This window comes from Manis pentadactyla, chromosome 4, assembly GCF_030020395.1.
Source record: "Manis pentadactyla isolate mManPen7 chromosome 4, mManPen7.hap1, whole genome shotgun sequence".
NCBI lineage: Eukaryota > Metazoa > Chordata > Mammalia > Pholidota > Manidae > Manis > Manis pentadactyla.
This window is the reverse complement of record NC_080022.1, coordinates 112,707,630-112,730,055: the sequence shown is the minus strand read 5'-3', so window position 1 is coordinate 112,730,055 and position 22,426 is coordinate 112,707,630. Positions and strand designations below refer to the sequence as shown.

The 22,426-nt window shown below is 48.8% G+C and overlaps 1 protein-coding gene across 1 annotated transcript; it reads right to left on the bottom strand.

Moving 5' to 3' along the window:
- Positions 1–867: 867 nt before the first annotated feature.
- CGN (cingulin) lies at positions 868–21,726 on the bottom strand. Its single transcript, XM_036905128.2, has 21 exons — positions 21,592–21,726; positions 15,651–16,531; positions 14,824–14,924; positions 14,612–14,681; positions 14,416–14,511; positions 12,867–12,994; positions 12,076–12,208; positions 11,525–11,737; positions 10,976–11,124; positions 10,590–10,722; positions 8,402–8,602; positions 7,863–8,069; positions 7,203–7,460; positions 6,029–6,199; positions 5,330–5,491; positions 4,411–4,500; positions 3,877–3,960; positions 3,646–3,764; positions 3,217–3,325; positions 2,682–2,842; positions 868–2,379 (listed from the first exon to the last, which is right to left on the bottom strand). Exons 2-21 carry the CDS (start codon positions 16,497–16,499, stop codon positions 2,238–2,240), a joined length of 3,576 nt encoding a protein of 1,191 aa, XP_036761023.2. The 5' UTR covers positions 16,500–16,531; positions 21,592–21,726; the 3' UTR covers positions 868–2,237.
- Between the last annotated feature and the right edge of the window lie 700 nt (positions 21,727–22,426).

Below are 22,426 nucleotides of genomic sequence, written 5' to 3'. Positions count from 1 at the left end.
AAACCCTTCCTCCAGCGTAGAAATGCAGGCAGTAAGGGCCAGCTCACTCAGACTGGCCTAAGCGAGTCTGGCAGGTGCTCTTACCTGGCAGGAGGCCCAGGCCAAAGTCAAAGCCAGTTTGGCTCTGGGTGGGACTTATTTTGCAGACGCTATTATACCAATGCTTCCCTTACATGGTTAGGAGAGGTGGGACACATTGCCTTTAAAGGTATTTGTATTCTTGAGAAAAGATGAACCTCAACTTCTCCGATGACATTTGCTCCCCAAGCCCAGGTTAGCATCCTAGGGCCTAAAAGAATGGCCAAGCAGGACCTTGAAGCCTCTTCCAGCCCAGCTGCTCTCTGCAGATGGCTGCTTCACCAGGCTGTGGTCCACATGGAAATCAGGCAGATCTGACCCACTCTGGAATGGGCAGTACCCCTAAATCTGGCAATAGGCTCTGGCAAACAGCTAGCTCCCTCTTCAAGGTAACACAATGGCAGGGATGACAGAAACTTCCCTGCCTCCCAGGTAGGAATGGAGGAGTGTCTTTGTACCTTAGAGGTGAATGCTAGGCATATCCCTGTGCCCCAAAGGAATAAAACCCACTTGTAACCTCTCTCCTGTAACTCTCAGAGCAGGTATTTACTGGCCTTGATAGTCCTAAAAGGTTGTGGAGAAGAGAATGGAGGTGCTGTACACTTCCAGTTTCCCTAGGTTCCATCTGATCTGTTCTAAAGGGCCTCTAAGAAGTGATGTAAAGAAAATTTTAAAATCCCAGCTTCAGCTTCTAAGTTGTTAAAATGGTTAAACAGTTAAAATGGTTTCTTCATAAAATGTGGACCTCCAAATGTGCCAGGAAAAAAGAATGAGAACACAAATGAAGGATTTCAGTATAGATACATAATTTTAATATTTAATTTAAAATAAAATCAAGGCTGGATTGGTTTGGGAGGAAATACCTGATTTACATAACAGGAATTATTTTTTAATCATGAAATTATAAGTCATTGGTGAGAACAAGCTTCTTCCTTCCCGAGGCTCCTTACAGAGTCTGCTTAGCAAATAAGGGAGGTGAATTATCTCCCTTACCTCCTCCCCACCAGAACTTGGTTCTCCCAAAAAACCCAAAGGAGGAATAAATCCTCCATCATCTCTTCCCATTTCTACCAAGAGCCAGATGCCAGCCCCAGGCAGTAAGCCCTGTATCAGCCCCAAGCTCCTGATATAATGAAGGTCCCTCAGATCCCTGCTGAGATTGGGCACATCTGGTCAGAGACACCATGAGGAAGACCTTTGCTTTCCGACCTTGTGTACACAGCTGTCAGTGTTTCCAGGTGTAACCGTTTTATAAACTCATCCATAGCCACAAGAGAAAGGAGGAAGGATGGAAACCCTGAACAAAACCAGGCCCCACCAACTTATGACAGCCTTCCCAAAGGCCCTTCCCCTAGGAGCTTATCAGCAGAGAGGCCAGTAGCTCTCTCAACCACTCAATGGGGCTGCAAGGAACGCTAAGGGCCCCAACTGGGGAATGGCTGGTTCTTGGAGAGGAACAAATGTACAGGTGTGAACAGCAAGAAGAGCATCCATATCTCCTCACCCTAGCCAAGGCACTGAATGGGAAGAAGGAAGGTAGGAATGGTGAGAATGGGAAGGGATGGTGGAGGGATCCCTTGGATCCACTAGCTTGGGGAAGACAAAAAAATATATAGGAATGGAGGGGCATGGGGAATACCCCATGAGACCCATGGCTGTGCAAAGATGAGCATCTAAGAACTGGGTAGAGCCATGCCAGCATGTCCACTACCCATAATGTTCCCCTCACCCTGATCCAGAGAGGAAAACAGTTTGTAGGAGTCAAGGCAGCAAAATCACACAGAGTATTTCCCTGAGCCTGAGGATTAAGGGCTAAAGAAATAAAGCTTTATATACATGGCAATTTCTGTCCCTTCCTACCCTGATCAATCCCCTTCAGCCTATATGCTGATCATTCTGCCTCTGTGAGGGATGGGTCGGCACTTAAGGGAAGGGCTCAGCTGGCCTAAAATAACTACTCCTCTAGAGGAAAGGGAAAGTCTGTCTACCAAGCTTGGCACTGATGCTTTTTTATCACCACCACTCACACACCCTTCCCTGTCTTAGGTCTGAATAATTGGGTCCCCCACAGGAATGAGGAATCTGAGGCTTGGCAGGGCAGAGCAGGGCTGGCCGGGAAAGGCCTCAGGCATGGTTTCTGGGCCCTCGTGGACCATGAGCTAACAGGAGCTGGTCTGCAGGTTGCTTTCCATGAGCAGTGATGCAATGGAGGAAGGATCATATACACTGTCAAATTCCTCATCTGAGCTCAGCCCTTCATGTTGGAGTTTCGACTCAGCAGCTGAACGTGAAGCTTTGCGCCTGAGTCAGAGAGAGGAATACTGGTAATAGAGGGAAATAGAAAGATTGAGATAGATACTCTTCATATTAAGGAAACTCAATTCTTCTAAGTCCTAAAACTATTCACAAGATCCCTCACCAATCAAGAGATTTGGGGAAATGGGGACTGAGATACTAGAAGATAATCATACTGGCTTCCAGCCAGGAATGAGTGACTATGAATTCTCATCTTAGAGGTACTCCTCCTTCTCTTGCTCAGAAGAGCCCATTCCTTTCCTGCTCTACTATCCCAATGGATCAGGGAGCAGAAGAGCAGCCCATACCAGGAGTCCTCTAGGGCTTTGATCCGGGCTTGCAGCTGTTCATTGACCTCATGCTGCTCCTCCAGCTCACGCTGGGCCTTCTTCCTCAGGCCATCCAGTCGCTCAATTTCCTCTTCTGCTTCATCCACCTGCCGCTTCAAAGCCTTCACCCTCAGGCTTAGCTGGGCAAGATACCAAGTCCCCACATTAGAAAAGCATCTGCTGCTACCATGGCCTGGGACACACACACACACACCAACCTCACTAGCAATCTTGACAAAGGATCATTGCCCCTAGAAAAATATTATGACTATGGACAAGTTCCCTAACCTCATAGGTTTGTCCTAGGGATTAAATGAGTTCATACACATATAACACTTAGAAAGAGAACCTAACACATCATAGGCCCTTAATACATGGGCTTATTGTGACAGCTCTAATCCAGTCCCTTCAGTCTAAACTCAGAAGACCTGTGAGGTGGAGCCTCCCTTGGCCTTCAAGAGACACACATTATAGACTTGCCATATGGTTACTTAGTGCCAGCTGCTGTCCTTACCTGGTCTTTCTGGTCATGGACATGCTGCCGCTCATCATCTATCTGGATGGACAGTTCTTTAACTCTCCGCTCCAGTTTTCGGTTGTTGGACTGCAGAACTGTCTTCTCCCTAAGAGGGTGGGGTGGGGGATGCCTATGGCTGTCACCATTTCTAAAGGAACCCAGGAACCCCAGCATGGCCCCTGACTGCCTCCGAGGACTCCTCCCAGTCATAAGCCCCACCATCAGGCTGGGAAGGGTCCAAGGCAGACCCAAAGAACCTGGGAGATGGAGGTCATTCACATTTTAGAATTTCTGCAACTCTGCTCTCTATCAAGAGAAAAGGATCCCCTGACTATCAGGCCAAGTCGGCCAGGTCTAAGGCAGAAGATGAAGGGGCCCCCACAAAGAAAAGCCCAGAGGAAGAGAGGGAGGATGGGCTCATGTCACCTCTCTTCAGCATGCAGCCGCTCCTGCAACCCCCGATTCTGGGATTCAAGCTGAGAAAGGCTGGCATTGGGCTTCTGGAAGCCTTCTGAGCTAACCAACCGGCTCTTCAAGTCCTTGTTCTGAGAGGGACAGGAAGCCTCTGTAGTTAGTACCCCACTTCCAATCCTTTCCCTGGTCATTCTACCTTCCTCCTGGGGTCTAGCCCCAAAACTCCCCATTCCTTCCCCTCACCTGTCTCTCCAGAGAGATTTTGTCACACTCCAGGTCCTGCCGAGCAGACCTCTCCTGCATGAGCTCTGACCTCAGGTTGTCCACCTAGTGGGGATGGGTGAGAGGAACCAGACTTGAGGAAGGCTAGTAATGAACCAGCAAGCTGAACCACATAAGGCAGAGTAACTGTAGGATGCTCTCTGAATCCCCACAATTCCCAGGCAATAAGAAATCACAGCCTATTTAAATGGGAGGAGCCACAAAATTTAAACAGGGCCTCCTCAGTCACACCAAGATATAGCATCCCTTCTGAATGGAAGCAGATCAGATCAGAGATAATTCCTTTCTCCACTCAAATTTCTGGCTTCTTTCTACCAGAGACCTGCCAACCCTTTCTGAAGCAGAAGAAAGCCTAAAGTAGAGCCAGCCATGCATCAATTCTGCATCCAGAGCTCTCCAGATTATTAAACATGGGATGGTGGGGTTGTTTTCTGAGAGAGCCTAAAGGTTCTGTAGTCAGGGGTAGGCACAGATGAGGGGTAAGGAAGGGGTTACCTGGTCCCGTCCACGATTCATCCGGTCGGTCAGCAGCTCCACAGTGTTCCTCTCCTCGTCTAACTCTGCCTCCAGCTGTGAGACTTTTTCCTGTGGCAGAGGGACAAGGGGAAAGGGTGGGGCCTGCTCTGGTCTTGGCCACTTTGCAGGATGACAAGCCCCAGAATCTATTCCTCACTGGGATAGCCCTATTATCCTGATGGGAAAACAGACAGAAACCAAAGTGCCTAAGCCAAGGCTGAGTTGGAGAGTGCTGAAACTGAAGTGTACAGGCTGGGGAAGCATACTTCAGCCAGGCAGTACCTTTTCGAGGCTGAGTAAGGGCTCTGGGCCAGATTGCCTGGTTTGAAAATCAGATCTACCACTTCTTAGCAAAGGGTCATGGACAGGCTGCTTAACCTCTGTCTCAATTTTCCTCATCTATAAATGGAGAAAACTACCTACCCCAAAGGTTATTCTAAGGATTAAATGGGTCTTAAGTGCCACACTGCATAATATACATCACGGCCACTATTGCTGCTATTATTGCTAATACAGCAAACTAAAGGCTCCTGTTCACTCTGCAGGGAGACACAGCAGCTCAGCCCTAGCCAGCTGCTTCAAGGCAGACAATTCAGCCCTAGAAGTGCAGTGTTACCATTATTTTCCAAATGTATAGAAGAAGCCAGAAATCCAAATCTTTATATAACTTTCCAAGTTTTATATAACATCTATAACTTTCTAAATTATGGCAACTGATTCAACATGGCTTAAAACACTGTAGTCAAACAAAACCCATCAGCTGTAGGCTACCAGTTTCAAATTCTAGTATAGATAAAGGCTCAGAGCATCCTGGCTCCTCTCCCCACAGAATTCCCACCTGTGTTAGAGCCCAGCATTGCCTCCCATCCCTCACCCTGCGCCCGGGCAATGTGCTCACCTCAAGGCCCTTGAGTTGCCGGGTCCTGTCATCCTGGGAGCGCTTTTTGTTCTCTGCCTCTTGCTCCAGCCCCTGCAGTCGCTGGACCAGCAGTTCTTTGTCCAGCCGGGCTGTGTCCCAATCAGCCTGGGATGCCTGCAGGGCCTGCCGCAGCCTCTGGGTCTGTGCAGAAGGGAAAAATGCAGTATCCCAGAGAAATAAGGTGAGAGTTGAGCAGGCGGAGCAGTCCACCCCTGCAGGGAGAAGTAGTTCATCACTGACATTCTTTAGAACTGCCAGAGCCTGGTGATAATAAAAAGCAAACTGACTTTTGGTCTATTTATGTTTTAAAATTCTCTACACAAATTAGAATCACCTGAGAAGTTTTTAGACTACTGAATCCTGGGTCCCAGCACTAGGGATTATGAATTAAGTAGTACATGGTGCAGCTAGGGTATTGGGATTTTTAAAAATCTGCCCAGGTGACTATACTGTGCAGCAAAGTTTGAAAATCACTGCTGTACACTCAATGCATCCACTCTTGTCTGTACCCAGGGTGGACAACTGCCCCTTTCCTCGCCCACTTCAGTATATCCCTCGAAGCGGTCAGACATAAACTTGGGTACCAGGATCCCTCAGCCACAGGCTTAGTTCAGAGCAATGATCTTCAACCCAAAGACACTGGGAGGGTTCCCACCTTCCTGCCATTTAGGCTCCTACCTCTTCCTGAAGCCGGCCCAGCCCCCCAGAGGCCTTCTCAGCCTCACTGGCCCACTCCTTGGCCTGGCGCTGGGCATCTGCTACTTCCCACCGAGCCTTTTCCTTGTAATCCTCCAGCTGGGCCTGGAGCTGCTGCAGGCCTTTCTTGGAGTCGTTCCTGATCTGCTCCAGCTGAGACAGAGAGAAAAGGGCGTTTTCGGCACTGCATCTCTTTAACAAGTGCTTCTGTTCCTTCTCTGGGCCCACATTCCCAAGACTCAACCAGAACTACCTCTCTACCAAAGCAGCCCTCTCTTGCTTTTTCCTGGGCCTAGGTCCCGTAGTAGGGTATGGCTAGTAATAACCCAGACTGCATGGGTTCAAATCCTACCTCTACCACTTATTAGCTGTGTGACATACGCAGCTTACTTATTCTCTCTGTGTCTCAGTTCCCCATCTGTAAAATGGGATAATAATAGTCCTACACCACAAATTGTTGTGAGAATTACCTTAGTTAATTATGTAAAGTACTTACAACAGTGCCTGATACAAACTAAACTATAATAACCATATTTCAGCAAACCCAAGATGCCAATGATTATATGTCACTAAGAAAGAAAAATCTGCCAGCTGAACTACAACATACTATCAATTATAAAATGCAAATTAATTTCAGAGATGATAGAATGTGCATTTTAGAATTGAAATACATTAGGTGTTTGCTCTACTTTTATAAAATAAGAGATTAGGAGAACCCCCCCCAAAAATCATCTACCGCCCTTTCTTCCTTTCTCTTCTCCTCCTCCAAATATAAAATTTCTACCAAGAAAATTCCTGTGTTTAGGTCTTATAGATATCTAAGGAGGGATTAAAGATCTCTCCTTTCTCTACCCCAAACATAAAATTCTACCAATGAAGATACTTGTGCTTAGGTCTTATAGACTTCTAAGGGAGACTCTCAGGAGACATTCACCAAGGTTCAAGATCATAAAGAAATGGCATATGAGGAAAAGGGCAAAAACAGAGGGGAGATAGGAAGGGTGCCACTCATTGAGGATTTGGTCTTGGCCTCCCCAGCAATGGACTTGAAGAAAGCAAATACCACACATCCTGACCCCCTGTCCCACCCTCGCCCCCGAGACAAGTTTCTGTAAGTCAGGCCTCTTCCTAAGAGCCCAGGCCACCCTGTGCCCACCTCCTTGTTCAGTCGGTCCACTGTCCTGTCCAGCAAACGCTTCTGTTCCTCTAGCTCGGCCTTGCCCCGCCGGAGAGCCTCCTGCTGCTTCCCCTCCTCCTCCAGGGCTCTGCTCAGTGCCTGCTGCTCCTGCCCCAGATGGGCCAGTCCGCGCTGGGCCTCCTCGAGCCGCGCCTCAAGGGCTCGCTTGGCAGCTGCCAGGCTCCCCTCCTCTTCCTGAGCTGCATTCAGGGCCCCCTGTAGCTGCTGTTTTTCTGTCTGGGAGAGGGGCAAGGTAAGGGGGGTGGAGTAAGATGGAGTAAGCAAAGTTTGGGCTCAAGCTCTGGGGAGGTGAGTAGATGGGAGGGAGTAGTAAGAGATATTTATGAAAAAGGCAGGCAATGAAAACAGACTCAGAGAAACCAGAAGAAATCAAGACATGGAGAACAAGTGAATAGTGGGAGATAAGAGACAAAAATACCAGTGCAAAGGTTGAGACATTCACACCAAAGCACAATCCAGGAAATAAACCCAAGGTTAAGAAAGGGTTGGAAAGACAAACAAAAGCATACTAAGAGCAAAATAAAACCGATGGCTGAGTATTTACTTGGGGAGTGGTTAGCCAGGGATGAGAGGAGAGAGGGCCCGCAGGAAACGACAGATGTCAGCAGGAGCACTCACCTCTAGCCGCTGCACCTTGTCCCGAAGTCGCGCCTCCGCCACTTCCCCACCCTCTGCCAGGCCCCGTGCGTCCATCAGCTGCTGCTCCAGACCCAGGATGTGCCCTCGGAACTGGTCGTTTTCCTCCTGGGTCTCCCGAAGCGTCGTTTCCATGGCTGCCCGACGCTGCCCCAGCACCGCCGCCTGCGCCTCTGCTGCCATCTGAGCCTGCGCGGTTCAAGGAGCAGCGGCTCAGACCCCAGGGCTCCGAGGTCACTGACTACTCCCAGGGAAGCCACCCCAGAGCATGCTCACAAGACCCAGACTTCAAGAGGGGCAGTGCTGCCAGCCAGGTTTCCCATCCCTACAGAGATGCAATGAGTGTCACGTTGTACAGCCCCACCTCCCCCGTTAAATCCTGGCTGTTTTTAACCATACACCCAGGACTAAGGATTTGGTCTGTACATACCCATGATAGGTAATTTTCCACGCCCTCTGGCTCCTCGGCCCTCCAGACCCCTCAGCCTCCACCTCCTAAGCCCTGTGCCCACTCCCCTTGCCTTGGAAGCCTCTTCACAGTCCTGTCTCAGTTGCTGGAGAGTCTTTTGTAGCTGGAGGTTCTGCTGTTCCAGCTCCCGGCCTCGATCGGCCTCGACCTTCAGCTGCTTCTCTAACTCCCGCTCCCGCTGTCGCCTAGACACCTCCTGGCTCTGCCGCTCTGCCTGCAGCTCCTTCAGGTCTTCCTGTGTCTGGCACAGCTCCTTGAAGGAAAGGGTAATGGTAAAAGGGCAGAGAGAAGCAGCCTGGGATACCAGAATATGAAGAACCTGGAACTCACTGTACATTGCTGGGGGAATGTAAAATGGTGTGGCTACTTGGGAAAGTGGTTTGGCAGTTTCTCAAAGCTAACCACTGAGTTACCATATGACTCAGCAATTCCATTCCTAGGTATATACACAAGAGAGAAAACATGTTCACAAAAAAACGCAAACATGATTGTTCACGGTAGCATTATTCATTATAGCTAAAATATAGAAATGACCCAAATGTCCACCAACTGATGACCAAAAAGTGGTATATCCATATAGTGGAATATTATTCTGCCATAAAATGTAATGAAATATGGATACTTGCTACAACATGGGTAAACCTTAAAAAATATTATACTTTGCAAAAGAAACCAGACATGAAAGGCCACATATTACAGGAATTCAATATATATCCAGAACAGGCAAATCCATGGAGACAGAAATCTGGCTGCCAGCAGGTAGGGAGAGTGACTGCTAATGGATACAAGGTTCTTTTGGGGGTGATAAAAATGTTCTGTAATTAGATAGTGGTGATAGTTGAATAACTTTGTGAATGTACTAAAAACCATTAAATTACACAATTTCAAAGGGTGAATTTCATAGTATGTGAAACTAATCTCCATAACAAAAAAAACTAGTATGAGAGTAGAGCCGGATTAGCTATTAAAAAAAAAAAAATAGGTTGAAAAACAAAATATATGACATAATAGTGGTGTTGCTCTGATTTCTTTTTTAAAAAATTAAAATATGAGTTCTGCTTCTAATTCTTTAGATATTAGCCACTTCCGAAATTCAGAAAGTACCATAATTAGGCTGAAAGATTACATAATCTAAAGATTACAAGTTCACTAAATCAATTAATAAGGTGAAGAGACTTGAAACTATCCTTGATACTTGTTATACTCTCAGTATAGTAAAAATGTAAGAGTATTTTTCATTTCACAACTACCAAAGTATATTTGGTTAACATTTATTTCTCCAACAAATAATTCTGTGTAAGCTCAGGCTTTTGTTTATCTGGAAAATCATCATTTAGAGTTATATTTCTTTACTTATTTAAAAATATGATTCCCTTGATTAGTGACAAAGGCATGAAAAACAGGCATTGATTAATTAATACTTGTTAACTGAGCACCTACTACATATCCAGCATAGTGAATCAAAGAAATGTAGACCTATAAGGGGCCTTAGGAAGCCATCAATGCCAGTTCCCTATAATTAATGAAACTATTTTCTAAGTTTCTTAATCATCGAAAATAATAAATTGCTTTTTTTGTTCTTCATGAACTAATAAACCAGGAATATGAAGAAATTATTTGTGTGTTTACTTCAGTTTTATGACCTTATAACTGATAAAATATCCATGCATGTTAAAACATTTAATTCCCTGTGTCTAGATACTATAATGTCTAGGCAGCCTTCAGATTATAGTTTGGGTTCCCTTATAGGTCAGCTGGCTATACAAGTACTCCAGTCCACGTGAAAACACTTCTCACTTAAGTAAATAAACTGATATTCTAACTGTAAATGTTTGTTTCATAAATGTAGTTGAGTCTCACCTGAGAGACAGAGCAACTCTTGCTATCTGACCAAACACCATGCTTGCAAAAGTGACCCTGGAGTTTCACAAATCCACCTAAATGCTTCTAGTCATGAGGTCTTAGGAGGCAGTCAGCAGCCTCTGGCTATAACCCAACCTGGCCACTGAGAGGTCTTTCCACTAGAAACTTCCATACTCAATTAAAGCAGCCCAGCTGGATTAAAAAGAAGGGGGTGCTTTGAGGTCTTGGTATTCCCAGCTGGGAAGAGATAAGGCTGAGCAAGACGGGGCGTGAAAACCAAGCACACAAGAGACAGCCACGCTAGTGTGGAGGCTCTTAGATAGGTGAGGGAGGTGCCCATCACCCCAGTCTGCCCTCATGCCCCAACCTCCAAGTACCTTCTTGAGCTCCTCCACCTGGCGAGCAGCCACAGCCCCAGCTCGGGCCTGCCCTAATTCCCTCTGCAAAACCTCTATCTTCTCCCCAAGCTCCTCTTCCATCTCCTCCTTCTCCATCCGCAGCTGTAGGAGTCTGAGCCCAGCGAAGTGAATAAAAGGGAAAGGGAAAGGGAACAAGGTGAGGCCACCCACCTGGAAGAACAGGACAATGTAAACCACCTCCCTGGAGGCCAATACACTGGGTACCCACTCACAGGAGAAACAAAGGTGGATATAGAGAAGGACAATTTGAGAACTGGGAGAGTCAAGAGCAGAGCATGAGTAGAAAGGAAGTGGGATATAAGAATCACGCGCAAATATTCCTGAGAGAGGGACAGGGTCCTCACTCCTGCTTGGCGGCTTTAAGCTCCTCCTTGTTCTTCTGGAACATGCTCTGCCAATGCCCTGTCTCCTCTGAGGTCTCCTCCAGCTCCCTCTGCAGCCCTCGCACCAGAGCTGACATCTTCTGCCTCTCAGCTTCCAATGCTGCGTGGTCCTAGGGAAGGGGAGAGTTGGGGACCAGGAAGCTCAGAGGAAAGAGCTCACTCCCAAGTAAAGTGTGTATAAGGGAAGGCTCAAGCCCAGAGGGCATCATGCCAGCTGCACACCCTGACACCCCAGGGGTACCTGGGGCAGAAGGCGCTCTCCCCAAGTCATGGTCCACCCCCTGTCATCTACAAGAAGCCTCCCCAAGTTATCTCCCCACGGAACCTCTGGCTTGCACTTCCTCCCTCTGCCCTTGTAGGTTTTCTGATCAAAATTTTCATTATACCTCATGTATGTCTTTGAGGGAGAGTTCCAGTTACGATCATGAAAACACCAAAAATACCAAGACCTCAAAGCAGCCCCTTCTCTGGGGGTGCTCTCTTCCCCCAGCCCCTGCTCTTGTCACATGCCTGGGTTGCATCTTGCATGCTCCGTCGAAGTTGCTCTGCATCTCGCTGGTACTGCTGCCGAACATGCTCCACCTCCTGGTCACGGGAAGCCACCTCCTCCTTCAGGGCCCCCTTCAGAGCTGTCAGCTCTCGCTCCCGCAGCCTCAGCTGCTCCTCTATCCGCTGTTTCCCCTCCAAAACCTCTTCTAGAAGCTCCCGGGTCTCTAACAGGTCCTGGGGAAAGTGAAGGTGGAAGTACAAATGTGGCCAGATTGGGATGCACCTGTCCATTCACTCATTCAGTCAATCAAAAAATATTTATTGAGTACCTTGTATCTGTGTAGGCATGGTACCAGGTGCTCTCTGCCCTCCAAGATGCCTGGTTAGGATACATGACACCCACCATTCTGGGCTCTACCCCACCCCACTACTGAATCTGTCTGAAAGCACACTAAGGGGTACCCATAATCAAACTACCTGCTCCCCATACTCTGGGGAAACTGCAGGTGAGCCAACTTCAGGAAGCTCTAGCTGAAAGGAAGAACAGACGGGTTCCCAACCCTGCTCCCTACCTTCATTAGCATTTCCTTAGCAGGCTCAGAACCCCGGGCTTGTTTCAGCTTGTCCTGCAGCTCCCCCACCTGGGTCTCCAGCCTGTGCCGTGCCCTTTCACCCTGGTCCAGGAGGAGCTTCATGTTCTGGAGCCTAATAATCAATAACAGGTAACTTCATTGAGCGCTATGTGTCAAGCAGTTTTCTAAGCCCTTTACATATACTAATTCGTTTAAACCTCCTTCAAGTCTTTGTTCAAATCTTAATGAGGCCTCCCCTGACTACCTTACTTAATTAATACTGTAACCTGCCACCCCTACAACCAGGCCCTCCTGACCTGCTTTAATCTATCCTACTCATCACCTACTCACATGTTACAAACTTACTTATGGAACGTCTATTGTTTACTGTCTGTTGCACTCACTAGAAACTATGCTTCTGGAGAGCAGGACTCTTCATCTGCACGGTTCACTGACACACCCCAGGAATCTAGATCAGTGCCTGCTGCACAGTATTCATTGCAAAAACATCTACTGAATAATTGAATCCTCACCATGATCCTGTGACAGATACTATAATCTCCACTTTACAGATTAAGAACCTGAGACACAGAGGCAAACCTAAGGAGCTAACTCGCGCACTATCACCATTACCAAGAAAGAAGGTAAAAAGAAAGGTCCTCTCTTTATACCATCTCTGTCTGCTCCTATTAGCTTCTGGAAATATCCCTGTGTGTCCCTCAGCCCTGAGGGCAGCCTCTAACTGTGACCCAGCCCTCCAGCAGCCACAGGTCACCATCAGCTGCACTCACTCCTTGGTGCTCTGCTGGGCCTCCCCATTCCTCCTCTCCAGCAGCTCCTGCAGCCGGCAGCACTCCTCTGCCTTCTCCTCCAGCTGCCGTTCCAGCCTGGCCCAGGATGGCTCTAGCTTCTGCCACTTCTGGAAAAGTAAAGCAGGTGGAGAGTAGGGAAAGCCTCTTAGAAGGACCAGGAATAATGGAAATGTCTAACAGTTACTGATACTCACTATGTGATAGGCACTCTACTAGGGACCTCATGCATATTATCTGCATTGAATCCTCTTAACAAGCCTTGGTGCTTGTGGTGGTTCAAAAGATGTCCACAAATTCTTAGACATTCCTTCCAAAAAGTGAAGCCTCTCCCCTTGAGTATGGGCTGAACTTAGAGACTCTCTCTAACAAATAGAAAAAGGGGAAAGTGGAGTATAGCTTCTGAGACGGTCGTAAAAAGGCACTGCAGCTTCTGCCTACCTTCTCTCTTGGATCCCTCCCTCTGGGAGCAGGCAGCTGCCACCTTGTGAGGACACTCTAGCAGCCCTGTGCAGAGGTCCGCATAACAAGGCACTGAGGCTGCCGACCAACAGGCACTGATGAAGCCATTTTAGAGGCAGATCGTCCAACTCCCAGTCAAGTCTTCTAACGACTATAGCCCCAGCCAATACCTTGACTAAAACCTCGTAACAGATCCTGAGCCAGAATGACCAGCTAAGCTGGGCCCTCAAAGGTGTTTGTTTAAGCTGGTAAATTTTGAGGTAATTTGTTACAAAGCAATAGGCAAATCAATACAGTCACATTATTATCCCCACTTTACACTTTAGGAAACAGAAGTTTAGAAAACTTAAAGAATTTGCCCAAGGTCAGTGTATTCAGCCAAAAAGTAAGGGTACCAGGATTTGAACTCAGTTTGACTCCACAGCCTACCACTTAACCAGTACACTACATGGCTTTCCAGGAAACAAAGGGAGTTACAGTCTGATACTCACTGAGAGAACTACATATAAGGCAATAATAAGAGAGGTGGAAGTAGTATTTAAAAAAAAAGTGCATAGGCTTTACATAAGACCAATGTGAACGTTAACATTCCTTCTCTGCAACTTACTACCTTAAGTAATTCACTGAACCTTTCTGATCTTCAATTTTCTCATCATAAAAGGGTCTCTGATGCCTACTTTACAGAATTGCTATAATTTTATGTATTGCCTAGGACAGTACCTACAACAAAAATTATTCTCAGTAAATGACAGCTACTAATTACTGCCATCATGATTAAAAGAACTGAAATAAGTAATTTGCTCAAGACTTACACAGCCAGTGAATGGCAGAACCAAGATGGGAACTACTAAAGGAAAAGGAACAGAAAGTAGGTGGGCCCATGCTGAATGCGTTCTTCCTCTCCGAGCCTCCAAGAGCCCCAGAAGTCCTTGCTGAGACTAGCACACATTCTTATCTCTCACCTCCCAGGACAAACAGGTGCTTGTTCCATCACTTGGAAGAGCCAACCCAAGCCAAGGTTTCTCCCCTGTGGTCTTCCAACCCTCCTGCACCTCTAATCTGACCTCACCTTCATCTCTTCGTCCAGCTTCTGCTGCAGCTCTTCCACTTTTTGGGTGAGTTCACCCTGCCCTGCCAGGGTCTTAGCAGAAACAGGAGAAGCCACCTGCCAGAGACACAGGGGGAAAGAAGTGAATCCCCATCCAGATCCTGAGGCCCAAAAGGCCCAAACCCTGACCCTTGCTCCTGGTGAAAAGGCCACTCACCACCAGAAGCTGCATCTGCTCCAAGACCAAACTGACCTTTCTCCTTACAGAGATTTCACTTTCTGAGTTTCTGGAGGATACAAGGACAGAAGCAAAGGTTAGGAGAGGAAAACAGCTGAACACGAGGGAAGGAGGGGTTAATAGTAGGGAAGAAAGGGAACAAAGCTAGAAGGGAGGTGAGTGGCTCCACTGCTGGGCAGGCCGCCACTCACCCCTCCCTCAGGATGCCATAGATGGTGGCTTTCACATGGTCCACACTGCCTGGTGGGGCTGCCTCCTGCTGGTCTCGGAGAAGATCTGGAGTTGATTTGAACTGCAAAAATGTAAACCCAAAGAAGTAGGATGAATAAGCCTGGAGCACTGGGGGGTTTTGGATGGAGTAGGAGTGGCAGTCGGGAGACAGGCCCTTCAAGCACACTGCACAAGCCCGAAGTGGGCTGAAGAGGCAAAACTGCTGAGGCCTAAGCGACAGGCCGAGGAGAGGTCCAAGCAGGATACACTTCCAACTCTTGTTGCAAACCAGATTTTCCTCAACAAGTAGATCTCAACCAGTTGTGAGCTGTCACAAGTTATTGTCACTCATGATGGTTAATGTAGTAGAATTTGTAAATGATTTTCTTTTAGAATGGGTTTAACTTTGTCTCAGAGTAAAGTCACTCCTCCACTCACTTGCATTCCTGAGTGGGAGACAAAGGTGGGAGTTTTAGCAAGAGCAGCAGAGAGCCACTCCTATCCTCCAAGCCTGCCTTACAGAGGCCATAGACCTAATAAATGCTAGTGACTGAAGCAAAGTTAATGGTCAAGCAATGATAAGTAATTCTTATGAAGGGTGACTTCATAGTTCCATTTCCTTTCGAATCTTGCCCACAGAAATATCTTGTACATGTGAATATCATCTACTAAGTGGAGGGATAAAGTGGAGAACAAAAGGTAGAGACTTTCTGCCTTAGGTTATTTGACTCAGCAAGGGACCCCAGGGCTGGTAGGTCCCAGCGAGAAGGGGCCAGAGGTTGGAAGTCACAGAGAAGTGGGATCTGACCTGCAGCATGGCAGGGTCCTGTGCTCTCCCCGCTGGCTCCTCAGAACTCTGAAGAACCCAGTCCTGGGTCTGACGTGAATGGCTAAAGCTACTGAGAGGGCCCTGGATCTGGGCTGGCTGTTTCAATCTGCCAACATGGTGGTCATGCTTTGCACTAGGGGTCCAGTGGTTCGGTGACTGGCGCTCCCGTTCCTGAAGGGTGTCTCGAGGAAGCCGACTGTCCAGGCTCTGGCTCCGCTTGCGTTGTTCACGGGGCAGCGTCCTTGTGCGGCGGCCAGTCCGGCCCCGGGCCTGACCCCCATGGTGACTGTCAAACTTGTTGATGAGTGAGTCCACTGAAGACAGGGGAGCAGTGTCAATGGTGCTCCCACCGGAGGCTCCTTGGTGGGCTAGCTCCCGCAGGCTGGTGCTCCTGTCATTTGGACCCAGAGGGGCAGGGACTGCCAGTGAGGCCTGGGACTGTGAGCGGAGTAGCCTTCCTTTCCTGCAGGCCCCCGGCTCCTCATCAGACATGCTGCCCTGAAAGGGGGCAGGAGCCTCCTTGGCCCAAGGGTAGGAACTCTCAGGGAGTTCTGAATCAGAACTCAAAGTTCCTGGGGCCCCTCTATTGTTGGCCCCTTTGATTTGGACACCAAAAGAATCACCACCTTTCTCCCCACTGTTGAGTACCACAAAGGGCTGCCCAGCAATGCCCTGCACACGCACAGCAACCCCATAGGTACTGGCTCTTGCATTCTTAGTTGGACGTTGCCCACTACGACGCAGGGTGCCCATCTCTGCATCACCCATTGGCTCTGTGATGAAGCGAATTTGGACTCCGTGGTCTACAGGGCCCCAGGGCTCAGCCATGGTGGATGCCTACTTCATGTGTGGGACAGGTCCTAGAAGATGAAGAAAAGAGACAGACCGAAGTAGAATCTCAGAAACCTTCACCTGCCCAACTTTTGTGTGGTTTATGGCCTTGTCTGTTCTTTCTGGTAGAACAGTGGTTTTCATACTTTATCTGAGCAGCAGAAGCACCCAAAGGGCCTTTTAAAGCACAGATTACCTGACCCTACCCCCATTTTCTGATTTAGTAAGTCTGGGGTGGGGCCTGAGAATTCACACTTTTAACAAGTTCCCAGGTAACGCTGATTCAGCTGATCATTCCACACTTTGAGATCTACTGACCTAGAAAAATCTATTTACTCTGATACAGTCCTGGGGAACTTGGCTTTGTCAAGAGTTTAAAGATTTTGCTTGATCTTCACACATACCCATAAACCACCATGAGCCTCCACCCACCCCTGGAAGGCAGAACCCAAGCCTCCCTAACAGACACCTCCATCCCAAGGGAGAACAGGAGGCCTCTACTCCCGGATCTCATTTAAAATACAGAAGATCGCCAAGGTTTGCCATCCTATTTCTGGGAGAATACTCAAGAAACTGATAGCAATGATGCCTCTGGGTTGGGGGAACTGAGGGCTGAGGACAGAGATGGGAGAGTGACTGGCTTTCTACTGTATTTCTTTGAATTTGGAACCATGTAGATGTATTGCCTATTCAAGAGAAAACTTAATAACATTCTAAGGTTGCCAGTCCAAGTGGCCCCAGGACAGGCAGCTCTGTCCCACCTGAGGGCCAGAGCCAAGGCCACCCACAGGCCAGCTCCCCAGATCAGAGCTAGCAGCTGGAATAAATGCCAGGTATACTCTGGCTCCAGGAACTTGGGGAGGTAAGGTTCTCTTCCAAGCAAATAAAAAATCCAAATTTTCCACCCCGTCTGCTAATCTCCACCAGAGCCTAGCACCAGACTGGGAGAGGAGCCTCTGATGTGCCAGACAGAGTCACAAACATACCCTCGCTCGACCTCCCAATGGAGCTCTGAGCCAAGGAAGCTTGGCAAGGCCCCTTTCAGGGGTTGTAGAAGTGCCAGTAAGCCCAGGAAACTGGGGTGAGAAGGGAATGGGGAAAGGGGCTGAGCACAGGTGAAACAGGTCTTGGTGAAGGAAACAGCCTCCTGTTGGAGCAAGAGCATTCCTAGCATTCCCAACCCTTCTCCTGAGAAAGGAACAGGGAGGGAGGGGCACCATGTTGAGACTCCATTCAAGAAAATGATGCAAGCAATGAACCCTCCCTTCAGGAGACAGCCCACCCAGACTTCTACAGAATCTGTTCACCCTGAACCAGAGGACCCTTGTCCTTCCACTTAGGCATTGCATAGGACTTTAACCAACCTCTGACTGAGATACTCCAAACAGCAAGATATTTAGTTGGCAGGCTCCTGTGTTAGAATTGAAGTAAGCAATGGGAACAGAAAAGAAGTTACAAGGAAGAGGGGTAAGTTCTCTAAACCACTCATCTAGTAGAAAAGGCAGTGGACTAGAGTCAAGATCCGGCTTGGAATCCTAGCCCTGCTCTTCACTTGATTATATATAACCTTGGGCAAATCACAAATTTTCTGAGCCTCAGTTATTAATCTGTTAAATCGGTATAATGATAATACCTCATGAGGTGATTACCTATGAGAATTTGACAATAACATGAGTGTAAACAACTGTAAAAATTTTACCAAGTTATGCACTTTAGATTGTTGCGATTTACTTAGGTTCCACTTTAATAAAAAGAGGGAAAATGACAAAACATTAAATGTGAACATACCTAAAAGCATATGCCTGTCACAAAGCTGACAACAAATGTTACCCTGCGCATACATTACTCCTTCCAAAAGAATTTCCTGGCTGCACCTGGTTCACAGAAGAATGTCACTTCTTCAGAGAAGCCTTCCCAGCCACCATCTCCCACAAACTACATCAGAATCACGTTATGTGTTCTATAGTTGTCCTTCAGTGAATTTGCTTGTTTATTTTTATATATTTATCAGGGTGATGATTTGTTTCTTGTCTGTCTTCCCCACTAGATTATAAACTCCTGGAGGGCAAAGACCATGGCTCTCAGCTGACTTCTGTGTCCCCAGGGCCTGGCATATGGTAGATGTCGATAAATACTTGTTAAAAATTGTATCCTGAACCAAGGCAGACTCCTACAGCAGAGGGGAGACAGGCCCAAGGATGCCTCACAGTCATTTCTCATTTGCCCTAGCAACAGGACCTCTTCCTGGCCTGCACTCCCTGCCCTACTCAGTCATAATCTTGCAACCAGATGTGCCTAGATTGCCAGCTCTCAGAAGTCACATGATTTATTCATGCTGCAGCCCTACCATGTCAGTACATCTACCAATCTGCCAGACCCAGGTCAAGGAGATCCCAGGCTAGGCTTAGCAGAGTACACAGACCCCCGCTCCACCCAAGAACAAGGCAGCATTAAGCACACACCCAGGTCCCAATGACTCCTTAGCCTCAATCACCTTCATTCCCAGGACATGTGGGTCAGGGGCCAGGAGGACTGGAGAGATCTTTGGGGTGGGTCAGAAAGCAGGGCTTTAAATGATTCAACATGGAAAACCCGAAACCTATCTGCCTTCAGTTACAAGGGACAATGGGGCGGGGCCAGTGGAGCAGGGCAGCTCCAAGGACTTGCGTAAGCCCCAGGGGCAGGTAAACAGTACTTTAGTACCAGGCAACGTAAGAGTCCAGAGGCTTAGCTCTCAGCCGGTGCCTGGCCCTGCTTTTCCCTCCCCTGGCATGTACCCAGGTCACTCCTCCCCAACTGCACTCTGGTAAGGGACCAGGCCATAAGTTAATTCAGCTTCATCTGCCTGTCTCTGCCACTCCTGCCTGCAAGGAGGAGGACACTATGCACCTGTGCCAGACAGCCACTTTCCCGAGTTATTCATTAGCCAGCCCTGCCCCAATTCCATCACCTCTGGCCTAGCTGTAAGCAGGTGGCTTCCAACTAGAAGTGGCAGGGTCTCTGGACTCAGGGAAGAAGTGGGGGTGGGTGGTTTCTGTTGTGCAGAGGAAAAACTGATATCCAGCAGGCCCAGCAATATGCTCAATGCTATGTAACTGGCAGATTTAGAAAATGGGAGAATTAGAGATATCAAGATTAGACTTCCCTCAGAAAGCAAATGGTCAAGATAGAAAGGACAGCTCAGTGACCTTAATCATTCAGCTCCCATTTTCTCATAAAGAGTTACAAAGATAAGAAGGTTCCCTGAGGATCCAAAAAGAACCCCCCCAAGTGGACTCCTGGCTCGGTCCACTGAAAACACCGAAACCTGAGAGCCAGGCTAGAGCTGCTTGGCCAGTGGAGAAACAAACACAGTGAGGAACTGGGCCCCTGCAAACTGGCTGGACTGGTTTGAGAGCTAAGGGGAAGCGGGAAGGCCAAGGAGGCTCCACTAGCAGCTTATAAAGCAGACCTGAGAAATTCCACACTATAGAGGAGGCAGGGCGCAAAACCATGGGCAGGGACTCTGTCCAACCTAGATGTCCAGGCCAATGCTCTGAAGGAGGCAGAAGGTGGAGAGGGAACAGATGCACAAAGAACCTGGTGAGTGACTGGCCAGTGTGTGACAGGAACTTGGTCTCCCTCTATCCCTCCCTCTCAAGTTCCCAAAGTTGCATTCCCAATCCCACATTTGTCTTCATTGCCTCCCATGCATGAAGAGAAGCAGTCTGCCCCCTTTCCACCTCCCACAGTGGCGATGGCAAGCAGGTCAGTCTGGGGAAAGCACAAAGGGTTCTAGGAAGCTAGAATCCTTTTAGGGTTAGGCAAATCTCTGGGTAAGCAGTCCCTTACAGCCAGCCCCCAAAATACCAAATATCAAGGATGAAAGAAGAGGCGCAGAGGCACGTGTAAGCAGACTGTCAACAATATAGTGGTTGCTAATTATTTCCTAATTACAACAACTTTCTTCAGGCAGGGCATCAAAGGGTCAGCTAAGGCTGACTCTGGTTCCCTTACCTGCCTAAGGCAAGGAAATCTTCTCAGAAGTTTTTTCTGGGCCCCAGTGTGTGCCTCTCATCCAGCCTGGAGACTTGGAGGTGCTAACTCCCCTAGTCCTGTGGTCTCCTGAGGAGTCCTGCCTATTTCCTGCACCACTGGTGCCCGCTGCCTGTCAGCCATCATGATCCAGCTGTCAGGAGTGCCTGGTGAGGTTTCAGGGAATAATAAGTATCTTCTGAGAGGCATCAAAGAAATTGGTTAGGCTCCCAAACCTCACCCAATGGCCCCATCTAGAACCACAGAAGGAAGTACGTGTGCTTGGGGGGAGGGTTTAGCCCCCAAAAAGAGGCCCTTTTACAAAGAAGTATTTCTACATGTTTTGTAGACCTAGGGATCTATGCTTCGTCATGTCCCTCTCTTAGAGAGCACTCTCTCAGGAGGAAGAAGGAAAAATTCTCCTTGGCATGAAAGCAGAGGACACAAACTAACAGCCTTAAATCATTTCACACCTAGCAAAGAAATGGGGGTGTCCTCTTGTTCTGCCCCTCAGTTTCTCTTATTTGCAACTGTCTTCATCTGTAGGTGAATGGTTAGGGAAAGATTCCACACCTCAGAGCCATCTCAAAGCCAGAAGAGAGGTGTACAAGACAGTTCAGACTGGCAGTCCCTGGCAAGAACCTCGCGGAAACAGTGCCTCTCCATGCCCTTCCCACTATGTCTCCGAACCTCAGACAGTTCTCTTCGCCCACCTGAGACTAACCCCTTCCCCGCACCAACCAAGAAATTATTGTCTCCAAGAGAAATTCTGCTCCTGGGACCAGAGGCTGACTCCAGAGACATCCTGGCCCTGAAGCGCTTTTGTACCCTGGGAATAGTCTTAGAGCCCGGTACCCCTCACCTGCTACCTTCCCAGGCACCTGCCTCTGGCACCTTAGAATAGGAGCCAGCTCTCACTCGGTACTCCTACCCTTCCTTGACCTCCCCTGCTCCTCTCCCCGACTCAGCACCTGTACCAGCAGTTGGGTATCTCTGACCGCCTGGACCTCTGACCCCAGGGCTACACCTGAGGGCCCGCTTGCCTCTGAGGTGCCCTAGCACTCGGGTCACTCACCCCAGCCAGGCTCGGCGCTCCGGGTTCGGGGTCGAGCTCGGGCTCGGGCTCGCGCTCCGGCAGGGCAGCACGAGCGGCGCCAGGGGCCCTCCCACTCTGTCCGTCGGCGTCCCCCTTTCTTTCTCCCCCATACAACCTGCTACTCCCCTCCGGAGCTCCACCCCCATTGGCCGCCACCATCCGCCCCGCCTTACCCTTCCTCCGGTTGGTCCGTTTCCCGCGAGGGGTGGGGCCGCCGCCGCAGGGACTCGGACCCGGAGTCGCCAGCCGGTGGGCGGGAGGAGCGGGCCGGTCACGTGGGCGGGCGGTGGAGCGCCGGGGACTGGGCGCGGCGGCGAGGGGTCCGAGAGGCCATTTTGGGGGCAGAGTGATCCGCCGCCCGTGGCTGCCTCCCGCCTGAGTATCTTCCGGTCTCAGGTGTTCTCTGCGGGACCTGTGCCCAGACCCCCTTCTGCCCCTCACCTACTCCGCATAAACCGAATTACTCTTCTGTCGCTTTCTGCAGAAGATAGCTGCCGGGTCCCCCGACTTCACTTCACCTCCAGCACTTCACCTCGTCTCCCTCTTCCCCCACCTGATCCAGAACCCCAACCCTGGGTTTTCTTCCCCTATCACCCTACCTCCACACATTTTCCAGCCTGGTACCTTTTTCTCCGTATTACTTACCACCTTCCAAATTATATCATTTAAAAAATCATATTCATCGTTTAGCTCTCGTCCTACGCTAAGCTCCACGAGGGAAAGGATCTCGTTTCGTTCGCTGCCATCCCAAACGCCTACAACAGGGACAGGCACATATTAGGGGCATAATAAATATTGGTTGAATGAATGGGAA